Source organism: Prunus mume, linkage group LG8 (genome assembly GCF_029339155.1).
Source record: "Prunus mume cultivar Tortuosa linkage group LG8, ASM2933915v1, whole genome shotgun sequence".
Lineage (NCBI taxonomy): Eukaryota > Viridiplantae > Streptophyta > Magnoliopsida > Rosales > Rosaceae > Prunus > Prunus mume.
The window spans coordinates 9,436,688-9,449,548 of NC_142705.1; the positions used below are offsets into that span (position 1 = coordinate 9,436,688).

The 12,861-nt window shown below is 35.8% G+C and overlaps 2 protein-coding genes across 2 annotated transcripts; one reads left to right on the top strand and one right to left on the bottom strand.

The window, feature by feature from the left end:
• Nucleotides 1-1,471: 1,471 nt before the first annotated feature.
• LOC103339778 (protein RGF1 INDUCIBLE TRANSCRIPTION FACTOR 1-like) lies at nt 1,472-3,168 on the bottom strand. Its single transcript, XM_008243125.2, has 4 exons — nt 2,911-3,168; nt 2,613-2,795; nt 2,244-2,462; nt 1,472-2,037 (listed from the first exon to the last, which is right to left on the bottom strand). The coding sequence occupies exons 1-4, from the start codon at nt 2,911-2,913 to the stop codon at nt 1,822-1,824; spliced, it is 621 nt and encodes a 206-aa protein (XP_008241347.2). The 5' UTR covers nt 2,914-3,168; the 3' UTR covers nt 1,472-1,821.
• Nucleotides 3,169-10,211: 7,043 nt separating this feature from the next.
• Nucleotides 10,212-12,834, top strand: VPS37-1 (Modifier of rudimentary (Mod(r)) protein). Its single transcript, XM_008243124.3, has 7 exons — nt 10,212-10,414; nt 10,730-10,957; nt 11,678-11,765; nt 11,992-12,031; nt 12,128-12,174; nt 12,269-12,389; nt 12,537-12,834. Exons 1-7 carry the CDS (start codon nt 10,395-10,397, stop codon nt 12,698-12,700), a joined length of 708 nt encoding a protein of 235 aa, XP_008241346.1. The 5' UTR covers nt 10,212-10,394; the 3' UTR covers nt 12,701-12,834.
• Nucleotides 12,835-12,861: the final 27 nt, after the last annotated feature.

Sequence of the window (12,861 nt, forward strand, 5' to 3'; positions counted from 1 at the left end):
CCCTAGACATGGGTAATGATTGAATGGGCCTTTTCTTCTGATGAAGCCATTTTCGTACACTGCTACAGAGCATATCAGAAGACTGGCAATTTGAGAGAGATGTAAAGAAGTAACAGCTGTCAGCAGCAGTAGATGCCACTTTTAGCATCCACTGAGATTGCGTGTGAGTTGAGAGATGTGATCAAACGTCAATCCATGGCGAACAAATCAGACAATCAAGAAACCAGAAAATCACACTGGTCAAGTTTTTTTTTTTTTTTAATGCAGAGTATGAAGAGAACAAAAAAAAAGGACGTAGGACATAACTGAATATTCTTTTCTGGGATGATGGAAAAAAGAGTAATTCTTCTCCTACTTTCGGTTCTAATTAAATTCATATGAAGTCCACTGTGATAGTTGTTTTGTACTTGTTTTTGTTTATTTATTGTCGCTTGTTATCTAAAAAAAGAAATTTATATTGTAAGTTGTATTTGTTTAAGAATAGCAAAATTATTGAAGGGTTGAGTCAAGTTCAATCATGATCTCTAGAAAAAGAAAGTTAAAAAAAAAAAGGTCAATGGTCACACTAATTGTATATCATAAATAGTAATAATATACCTACCTTCTTAGTTAGACTGTCCAAAGAGGCACCATGTGATCCCTAATACCTATCAATCCACATCCACCCCACCTAAATGTTGCGCTCCCCCTTACTTGGCGAAATCTTAGACGGTGCCATAAAACCACATAGGTCACTCTCCTAATTTGCTTCACTAAAAATTGACAACACAATCGGGAAAATGTTTTTTTTTTTTTTTCGTCGTTACAATGCCTTAAGATACATTGATACATATATTAGTATCAAATTAAATGCATTAAGTAAATTTGAATATTTTTTTGCTTGTGAGAGTTCACATTTAGAACATCTGCGTTTACAGCTCGTTTTATGCATACTCTCTTACCACAACACTATTCTTATTGATTCATAAGTCACATCAACAAAAATAAATATAGAATTCAACTCGTAAACATTTAAAACATCTGAATTCAAAACTCGTTTCATACTTATCCTTTTATCAATAGACTTATTGGCCACATTGGTAGAAATTGAATTGATTAAAACTAAATGTCGCATTCACCGAGCTCTCCAAACTCAATCACTCGCAAACTACATGTACTAAGTAAACTCGAGTAATCTTTTACTATAAGATTTATACTTCGAACGTCCAAGTTTATAACTCTTGTTTCATGCTTACCCTCTTCCCGCTAAGCCATCCTCACAAGTTCTTTGGTCACATCGGCAGAAATTGAAAGCAACAAAAATGAACTTGGAATTCACCGAGCTCCCCAAACTTGGCAAGGATCAAAAAAAGGTCGATTAGCCCCATTACCACTCTCTACTTTGTAATAAACAATGAACAAATAAAAAGTTGTTGTTTCTTTATGTAAACGGCCCATGTGGTGGGTGGGCCCGTGAAAACTAAAAATGGGATTCCACAAAGACTTGCTTTAAATTTCTTAATTGACATGTACACCTTGCAACTATCAATGACAATTATGCATTATTGCATCTTCACAATGAGATAATTTGTTGTTTTTGGGGACCCAACACCCAAAAGGAACAAACTTTTCTTCTTCTTCTATACCCCCAATACCAATATACCCATTTGTTTTTGTTTTTTTTTTGGACCCCCCACCTCCAATTCCAAAGGCTTTGTAGTTTGCACCCCCTTTCACTTTCTTGAACAAAGACAGCAAAGAAAAGAGACTGGTTTTTTCTGCAGAAAACAAATGCTGGGTTGTGAATATAATTTGCTGAAATTTGAAGGGCATTTCTTCAAATTAGGACCCAAAGGGTGCCCTATGTGGAATGCCTTTTCTTCTTCTTGTTGTGGAAGGAGGTGGAGGCGGCGTGGGCGGGTATATGTCTTGTTGTGAGCCTTCACGCAACTCTTCTTCCTCTCTCATTGCCCCTCTTCCTTCTCTTCTCCCATTTCCCTCCTCATTCTTTGCCTCCAAGGTAAAGTTTGCATCCCCATTTCTCTTTATCCCTACAAGCTTTTATCATTTGGAAAAAAAAAATGGTAACTTTAATACTTCAAAATTTGCATTCATTCAACCAATCGAAAACCCAATTCAATAATGTTGCTGATAAGCAATGATCATTGTCAATGGTTGCTTGAGCACAATGTGAAGCAACAAAGCAAGGACAAGGGACTTTTGATTTTGAAGAAAGAGGAAAGAAGAAAGAATTGGATGCTAACCTTACAGCCCAGTGAGCAGAAACGAAATGTGTCCAAGAGGCTTCTGCCACAGATTTCACAAATGTGAGGAACCCCTTTGTTCCCAGCCTTAGGCTGAGGCCTCTCATTCAGAAACATAACTCTGGCACTGTTTATAACATATGTTTGAACTCCACTTATATCCAATACCTTCTGTACCTCCGAAACTCTCACCACATCATGGTATGAAGATCTCCTTATCTGCAAAAAGAAAACCCAACAAGGAAAAAAGAAAAAAACTTTATCAAAATTTGGGATTTTTTTGCATCCATTGCTGCAGAAAACACAATGTTAAAACAGATTAGGTGATTAGAGAAAGGGGATTAGATTTTTTGAAAAATTTGGACCTACCTGAATGACTTGGTGATCTTTGTGTCTAGAGGAACGGCAATAGAAGCAAAAAGCATCTCCACTGCAATCTAAGCAGAACATGTTGCACTCACTTCTGGCTGCGTCTCCATGAGTACGGCAGAGTGAGAAGAATGAGGTGCTTAGCAATTGCTCCAGCCATGGAGGTACCAGCATTGTTGTGTCCTGTGAATTCAAACCCAAAAGTCAAAATGAGGATTGAAATGTAGAGATTCAAAAATGGACCAAATGGTGCACATTTCTAGAGAGAGAAAGAGAGAGACGGAGAAAGCAACATTACCATTATCAAATTAGCTGAATGTGCACAAATGGGTATCTGAGAAAATGTGATGGTTTGTCAAATACTAGGCCTTTCTATGAACCCAATGGCCAAAATGGTGAAATTCACAGGCTGAGAGTACTTGCAGATGAAAATGCAGAAGAGAGAGAAGGAGAGGGGAGAGAGAGTGAGAGAGAGAGAGAGAGAGAGAGAGGGGGAAGGATGGGGGAGAAAGAGGAGAGAGAGGCAGAGAGCCTAAACGACCTGCAACTTAGACTTCAACAACACAACAACGCTTAGACTAGGGGACAAGGCTCATAAACTAATGTGGCGACGCTTAGATCTTGAACGGCTACGATTGGGCGTGGTGGCTGAAGTAAGATGGCAGCCGTTGGATGAATGGACAGGGATGGGTAGGTTTGGCGCTTACGCTACTTTGGATCTTCTTTGCGTCTCTACGTAGGTTCAAGGTCACCCACTTGGCTACGCATAGGCCAATTAGTTGTTCATCAAGAATGATATGACCCTGTATTCACTCCACGTGGCAGAGATTCCACGTGGCTCAACAAGGACGGTCCAATTATAAAAGGAATCAACAATTAATTGTCGATGCTTAAGAGGGTAAATAGCGAAAATGATGGTTTTAACTTTTTTGTACTGTTTTCAAATAAACAACAGCATAATGCTCCATCGAAATTTCTTTCAAAATACATTCATAGTCATACTCATTGCAGCAATGTTTTTCCAACAGACAATCTTGTCAAATTATCAATATGTAACAAACATTCAGTGCGTATACTCAATTCATTCAAATGGTTTAGAGCATTTATTCTTGCTTTCGATGGTATGTGTTTGATATTTCTCTCCTTTAATATAAACACATTTCGTCAATGATTCAAAACTAATTGTCTCACGACATAATATGTCAACATTTTAAAAACACACATATGAGCAAAATTGACAAATATATCCATGCTGTTTTAACTATATAATTGACAAAATTGCACTGGCTGACGTTTGGGTAGGTCACGGAAGGCTCTTTATATGCATAATTTTAGGCAGCATGTCATGTCGGAAGTGATTTAATATTACGTTGATTACACCAATGAATGAGCTATTTCAATGTTGTTTATTATTATTATTTTAAATGATTTAAATAAAAATGAAATTATATAAAAACAAATGCGATTATAAATTGTGCCGGCATAGGATTCCAGCATTCAGAAGAATTAATAAACATAACTGCAGATTAATAGCCTCACCATATCCATTACAAGCCATTCAAATGCGAAGAAAGGAGGAGGGGGGGAAGATGATGACATGGTCGGTAATTAGAAGGATTTATAATCCTAGTAGTGATGAGACCATTATTAACTAGATTAGTAAAAACAAAACAAAATAATATATCGGATTAACCAGTGGCCAGATGTAACATCTTGATTGGTAATTGCATCACCAGGTGTTTATGGGTTTATTTTATTTTATTTTAAATGCTAGATACACATCCAGCTGAACAACAACTCAACTTGGTTAGGAAGGACACAAGAAATCTATAAATAATTTTGTCTAATGAAACAACTACAACTATTTGTTTCGATCTTTCTCTACTATAGTGCTTCGTTTTTTAATATTGAAAAAGGTTTTCAAGTTCGAGTGTTTCTTCTTCATTACTAATTTGATCGATTTTGACGCTTCCTGATGGGAGAGATTAAAAAAAGCTTTGTAATTCTTCATTAGCTTCTAAGGTTATAAGTCAGACATAATCAGATGCATTTTATACTCATGAAATAGTCCAGAGAAAGAATAATTTGATCAAATATTAAATGAGAAATGCTAGCAATATTCTCTCTAACATTCTCCTTTGGACCTTCTCCATTTTTTACTTGACACGTGTCATTCTCCTTACACTTAAAACAATGTCACTAATATATTGGCTAACTTTTGCTTTCTCAAGTTTACCCTTATTAAATGTATTCAATTTATAAAAAAATTTGACAACTTTCAGTGTAAGAAAATGATACATGTTAAAAAAAAAAGAAGAAGATTAGAGAGAAGGTTACTAGCATTCCCTATATTAAATTTCATCTCATCATATTGTTTAGCAAATTGTCAATTATATCAAATACTAGCTACTGGATGGTAGGATTCAAGCCTTTATTCAAAAGTGTAGGGGGAATATATGTGATAAAAATTATCAGTGTTGAATTTTAAGAGGGTTGAGTTTCATCATTTGGTCCTGATCGATTTACATAAACATCTTAATTTAATTCTTCATTTCCAAGTATCAAGACCACTTCTATGATATGGAAACTGATCATCTAGTTTGAGTCTCTCATAAAATGGAAACCCTCAGGGCATTTTACTTTGTAGATATATATACATAGATAATAAAATGTGAAAAAAAATGTTGCTATATAAAGCTTGCGCAATGCGCAAAAATTGTAATATTTCAAGAATCGTAATTTTGCATGCACTACAAGCTAAAGTGGGTCGCCGCAGGCAGATATTACGAGCCAAAATCAGGGGAGATCATAGCTAAAGCCCTACTCGAGTTGTTTTTTAAGTAGGATCAGGGCCAATGGTTTCAAACCCAGCCCTGACCCGTTTTAACTTGATGAGACTCGACTCAATCCTAATTGACCCATTATTGAACCCTAGCGAAATGATTGAATTAAATCTCTTTTGTCCAAGTTCAAACAGTGTAGAGTTGGGATTTTATGCGTGTGGGGGGCCTCTCACCAAATATATATATATATATATATATATATATAAATTCAAACTCACAATACATAACCAAGAGGACCAAAAAATCATAATATTACATATATATAAAATATTTCCAACTTTTTTTCCTTTGGTAAAACTCGAAGTTGATACCCAAGTTTATAGGTATAGGTTCGATGCATGAGTCCAAGTTACAAGATGAGTTATTGACACTAACATCCCTTGAGGTTTTTGGTGTTTTCACAAAACCCCCCTAGGTCTCAAACCTTACACAAACAACACATGAAGTTTCAATTTGTTTTCACAAAACCCCTTTTCGTTGATTGTTCGTCCAAAATTGATATATGCAATCTAATATCTAAGGCAAACTTTGTCATTTGGACAATTTTTTTTGTATGATATCATCAATTAATCTTTGGACAAAAAATCAATGAAAATGAGTTTTATGAAAATAATTTAAAATCTTATGGAGTGTTTGTGTAATTTCTGAAACTTCATGGAGTTTTATGAAAAAGTCAAAAATCTCAAAGGATGTTTGTGTAAAGAAATCACAAAATAACATTAATATAAAGAAACTATGATGCATCGAGAAACACGGGGTAAATGAATGAATGAAAGGACAACCCTTCGGGTGTGAGGACACCTCATGGTATTTACCAAAAAAAAAAACAAAAACAAACATCAAACCCTTAACTTTGCTTGAATATAAGATAAGATAACTGAATATAGAAAGAAAGAAAAAATCTCAAATTTATGTATAAGATAAGATAAATTGATGACTACCACTTCTTAACTTTGCTTGAATAGAAAGCATTTAAAAAAAAAAAAAAAAGCCCCTAAAATTGAGTAGTGCCCATATCAAATTCAATCCAATCTAATTTTGAGCCGTGCTCATATCGAGTTCAATCGTGTACTCCAAATGAGGACATGTTAAGGTGATTTTCCATAATGATGATTTAGACCCCTTACACTTAAGGTGATATTCAATGATGATACTTTTTCATTTGAGTTTTTTTTTCTTTTTAACCTCGGAGAGAATTGAAAGAAAAACAAGTTGAAAAAACACTCGAATATTATATTTGTGTCTTTGGTGGACTAAAGTCACGTTAATCTCTTTTGCCTTCTTTGCTGGCTTCTTAACTCCTAAGAAATTCTTTCATGCAAACACTATGAAAGTTCTGTTAAAGAGCGACAAGCTTTTGTATCGAAGAGATTAAAGGTAAGGTTGAAGACAAAATGTGAAAGAAAAGACCAAAATTAGGGGGGTTTTTTCACCTTCATGAAAAGCATTTTTCCCCGTGAAAGAAGAAAGGGGATCGATGATAAAGGTAGGTAGCTAGGCATGGACAATGATGTGAAACCGATGCAAATTCTGCCGAGGGGATGAGACTCAAAAGCTCTGTGCCCAACCAAAAAGACTTCAAAAAGAGCCCTAATGAGCTTCTAAAGAGACTCCACCCACTCATTCTCAAAGCTTGTCATCCATAGTTAATTCATTTATCTTAGATTCTTTTTTATCTTTTATCTGTAAGATGCTTATTACATGGCTTAGACCACCACTACTTTGGCTCAAAAGACTACACAAAACGCATCTTATTTAATCATTTTTTATGGATTCCTTTGCTCATAAAATGTACTATCATATATATATATATATATATACACACACACAGAGAAGGTTATTACTGTGCGAACGCCATTGTAAACAAAGAGGAAAGCAAGGAGGAGAATAACAAATACATGGCGTCCGTACGATAATAACGTTCAATTGCGTGAATAGGGAAAATCTGTATATTATATTCTTTCCTAATCATGTAAAACTTGAGTATATTAATATGATGGGACCAAAAAAGGACTATGTGACTTTGACATAATCTAAATTTTCACATGAAGTTCAAATAACTCGTTTGAAATCGTGTGCACCAAGTCGTATGAGTAACACGAGATTTCTTTCCCATCTTGTCAAGTTGTTGGCAAACAAGTTTTGACGAGTTGAGTGGGAATGGTTTTTTAGACAAAGAGTCATGTTCAGCCGATCAGGGCCTTTATTAGAGGGGTTGTGAGCCGTGGGCTCTGGCTGGTCGCAAATGCTCAAAAACTCTGCAAATAAATGTAAGCCGCATGAGTAGATTAAAGTAGCACAATTTGAGCTTGAGCATAGTATTAAATATTCTAGGTTTTCATTTTTCTTGCACTTCTTCCCGTTTTCTTTTACGTATGCGTACTATACCGTACCGTACGCAACGTTCATTTAAGTAGTTTTCTTAATGCTGCAAAGGCCATGGAAGTGCAATGATTTTCGCAAAATATGCAGGCTAATTGAAGGGCCGAACACCTTTGTGTAGGAATTAATCAAGGCTCTGTGTGTGGCAACAGGGAGAACATGAACAATCTTTAATCTCACACATTGTCTGTAATAATTATATGTCATAATCTTCATGTTACCTAACAAATTTAATCCTTAACATAAACAAAACAAAATAAAGGAGCTAAAATTAGGTTCTACAACTTTAAACATTGCCGGAAAAATAAAAAGAAAGGTTCAGAGAGAGGAAGGGTAAATAAACCAACTACAATAAGAGTTTCAAGGTTTAAGGATAACAAATTGTACTACTATATGTTATTACTATTTCGGATCACTGAATGAGATCTGTATATTAATTAGATGTAGCATATTGTCATTCGCGGTAAGCATCAAAATACTAGCTATATATATCCAATCTTTGGCACGAAAACTTTTCAATGTGACAGTAACACTACTATTTGGTGTTACCTAATACATGTTTTCGTTTCGAACAGATTTAGATTTGTCTAATAAAAAGGATGTTCAATAAATTATTAGCCAATTCAGGGCTCCCTATAATTTGGAATTGTACTCCTCTTTTCCTTGGTGAAAAGAAAAAACTATCTATATGTTAGGATGTATTAATATTAGGGTCTCTTTTCTGCTCACAGGATCTATAGTGTACTTTGGTAGGTTTGAGAGAGAGAATATCAGTTGCTGGAATGACATATAGTACAGGCAAAAAAAAGAAGGCTTTTAAACTTGAGCTTAGGTTTTAAACTTTTCTTGCTTCTTATGTCTACTAGTTGTTTGTTGAGCTAGTAACTTTTTTCTTTAATTTGAAAGAGATAGTGATCATCAACAGCCTACAGAAATGTGCAACATTTCGGAGTGGGGATTGTTGTTCCTTTTCCAGTAAAAATTTTCCTTAGAAAGTAAGATGATCCAACTTTTCCAGCCCTTAATATTCTTGGATCGATTCATTATAGTGTCCCTTTGTGGATATAAAGAGTCGTGTGTGGTCCTGCTAGTACTATGGGGATGATGTTTCCTCATCATCAAACGGGAGAAACAGAATGGCTTTTAGTTACTATTGGTAGCCGCAGAAAATGATTAATGCAAATAATCATAATGCCATTTTTGAGTTTTAGGGTTCGTAATTCAAAGATTCGGATTTGAGGTTTAAGGTCTGCACTTAAGATTTTCGAGTCAAAATGAAGATTTGAAGTTTGGAGGCGAAAGTTAAGATTTCTACGTCGAGTTGAATGTGTAAAAATGAAATGAAATTTCCCCACTTGTAATTTGAGAATGCTCGTTGCATTATTTTGAAAATCCAGTCTCTTATATTTCATCATTGGATTGGAATCATTGTTCTTCACATTGAAGTTAAATGTTGAGTTGAGAATTAATAAGAAAACATACGGGTCTTTTTCACACATCCGATGGGTCCTTTCTCTCTCTCAATCCAATCCAACCACTCAATCCCTCTTAACACAAATTCATGATATAATTTTATAGCTTAAAACATCGTCTTTAGATTTTAACCACCAACACGATTAGCCAACCTACTCTCCACTGTCGTTAACCAGCCAAGCATGTATAATGCTGTTTACCTTCCAATCGTACTTCAGATCTCATTAAATACCTTGAGCTTGAGGGATATATTGCATTATTGCTTCTTTACAACCAAATTGAGAATCTCCTTTTTCTCCTCTATATATTTTATTTTGCATTATCAAACTGCAAGGAAACTTCACCGATGCACCCTTTTAGACCGTACAAAAAAATGGCTAAAGAAAAGAACTTCGTTAAAAGGAGAGAACAATTATATAGAAAGACTCAAAAGAGATGGTATTGTTTGGAGTTGTACCTTTTTTTTTTATAGTCAACCAAAAAGCATAGTCCAATTCTTCCAATCTACACTTATTAATCTTAAACAAACACATACCTAAAAACACAAATGGACAAAGGAAATCTTAAACAAACAGTTGAAAACCAATTAGATATCAGTATAATGGTATTTCTCTTTTCGATGTTAGAAGAAGCGGTAAGTGTGAATTCTAGAGTCGACTATCAATAGGTCGATGTTTGTCGGGCTCCAATTGGGTATATTTGTTGGGTTTTGCTTAGGCCATATATTTGGGGTCCATTTAGGCCCATAATCACGGCCCAATGACGGCAGAGTTGTTGACGACACTGCCAAGTTGTTTCTTTGCATCTTCTGTGATCCTTGTCTTACTCGCACGCGTTTTCAACCAATCAGCCAAAGCCACGCGTATCACAATCTCGACGGAGACGTAACCGTTGATACGTGCTTTCTAACATACCCGGGCAGTTTGAAGCTTCGAAAGTCCTCGTCGTCTCTTTGTGCTCCAACTCCTCCGTTTCTCTGCTCGCTCTGCTTCGTACAGCTCAAGCTTCCTGTCGATTCGATTCGATTCGATTCGATTCCTTGACCTAGCTCGATTGATCGGACGGTCCAGAAGCTCCTCAAGCCATGTCCATGTTCAAGTTCTGGTAATTTTGCTTTTCGATGTTGGTTAGGGTTTATTTGTCCTAGCGTTGAATTCCGATGCCGAAGCTTGATTTTATGGCGTTTTCGTTCATTTTGCTATCTGATCATATATGTCGGTTTACAAATTTCCTTTTTTTTTTTTTTCTTTCTGCGAATTTGATGTATTTCATGAATTGAATCGATTTGTGAAATTGTTGGCAATTGAATTGATTCGTTTCTGCAATTATAAATTGGAAATTGCATGAATTGTTATGCAAATAGTTTTATTGGTGTTGTGTTTTGGAGAGGCTGAGGTTTAACCATGGTTATATACACAGGGGATCTCAGGAGGAACAAACTCAGCCGCGGCCGGAGGTTGTTACTTCTTCACAGTCATGGTACCCTCCATCTGTAGTTAACTCTCCAACCTCTTCTCGCCCTGGAACTCCAAGCAGCACCTCTTCTAGCAGTTTGAGCTACCAAAGGCTTACAGAAAAGGCACCGTCTCCATCACATGTTTCGCCCGCCGAAGCTGCCGGTGTTATTGCTGTTTTGAAGGACAAAAGGTAGGGATCCTGGTGCTACAGATATCTGTTCATTATATAGAAATGATGGTTTTGCTGTTTCAGGGCTGATCAATTCTTCAACTTACTACAGATGACAATGTTCTTAGCTATATCGCCCCATATATAGGTTGTTATATATCTACATTTGTTGCTTCTTGTGTTTTAGATTGTACATTAGAAATCTGGATATATAGAGTCCTTTTGTAATATACCATTCCTTAATGATTGTTTTGGATAGTTAGAAGTTTTGTTTGAGCTGGTTTATTTATAAAACAAAGCTCAGAAGTTTTGGATAGACTGAAGAATGCTGAAAATGACTTGATGACTGAATACAAGAAAGAAGAAACCTGTATTTATTTTAGGAGTACACACAAGCTTAGAACTTAGGTTTTACATATCAAGACAGGATTTGTTCACACAATCATTGGTTTAATCAATCTTTGAAAGAGCATACTTGTTAAATCACATATTATTCAGTAAGTGACTCTGTTATTGCTTAGTCTGTATAATTGAGAGACTTATATTCTAAAAAATATCTATAAAGTTGTAACCTTTCAGTTTTTATTGTGCTTGCTTGAAGTCCATTGTATTGACTATGTCTCATGTCTCAGTGTCTTGAGTCATGCAGAGATAACCCTCTCAGATTTCATACAATTCTTGTCTTATCTTTGTGCAGTAATCAGTAACTAATCATTATGTTTTCCTTATTAATGCGTTTAGTGTTGATGAGCTACGGAAGCTTTTGGCTGACAAGGATGCATACCAGCAGTTTTTTCTTTCACTCGATCAGGTCAAAATTCAAAATAATGTAAGTTTTAACTTTTGCTGTTGTACTCTTGCTTTTTATGTTTCAAATGCTGCTGCACACACGCACCCACACTGATATCAACACTTTCCTTTTATTTAGCAAATGCTTGGGAAGTTGATATCTTAACCATGATTGTTAGCATGATGTGGAGTTGCTTTGTTTCTGATACTTTGAGTTTTGGGGCATGTCTTTATTCTGTTTCTTATGTCTCTACTGACAACATCAGCTAAGAGAGGAACTACGGAGGGAAACGCTGCAATTATCCAGTGAGTTATTTGTTCCATTTTCCGATCTACTTGTCTCCTGATGTTGAATTATATATACATGAGAAAACAAAGCTTAAATTTATCTTTGTCAAACAGGGGAAAACTTGGAAAAAGAACCACGCATGGTGGAACTTAGGAACCAGGTGAGCATTTACAATGCTTATTTTATTCTCGTACTAGTTACAAACTTATTGTATTGATCACTGAACCTTCTCTCCCATTTTTTGGTGTCCACAGTGCAGAATAATTAGAACAACCGAGTTGGCCGCTGCTCAGGAGAGGCTAAATGAGCTTGAGAGGCAGAAAGAAGAAACTTTAAAGCAATATTCCCCTTCTTCTCTTCTCCATAGGCTTCAAGGTATGCAGTAATGATAGTTTGAAATTGTGCAGTAATTTATAGGATTCTGTATTGCTAAGGCAGCAATATGCCATTTCTTACAAAATTGCATTACGCATGAATCACAATCGAGTTTTTTGGTACATGAAACGTTGTTTGTCCATGCAGAAGCGATGAATAAGACGGAGGAAGAATCCGAAAACCTGCACCAGCAGCTCATTGATAGGGAGGTTGATCTTGGGGTTTTTGTGGAGAAGTACAAGAAGCTTCGTACGACTTACCACAGGCGAGCACTTGTTCATCTTGCCGCGAAAACTTCTTCAATTGGATGAACTTATTATGATAAAAACATGTACACGTTTTAGACGATAACTCTATTAGAAAAAGTTGAAAAGAATACTTTTGATGGTTGCTTCTTGTGGCTCTGTATGGCGTACCATTTTGGCAATCTATTTGTCTTCTCATACTAGCATTCAATTTTGATTGTAATTCT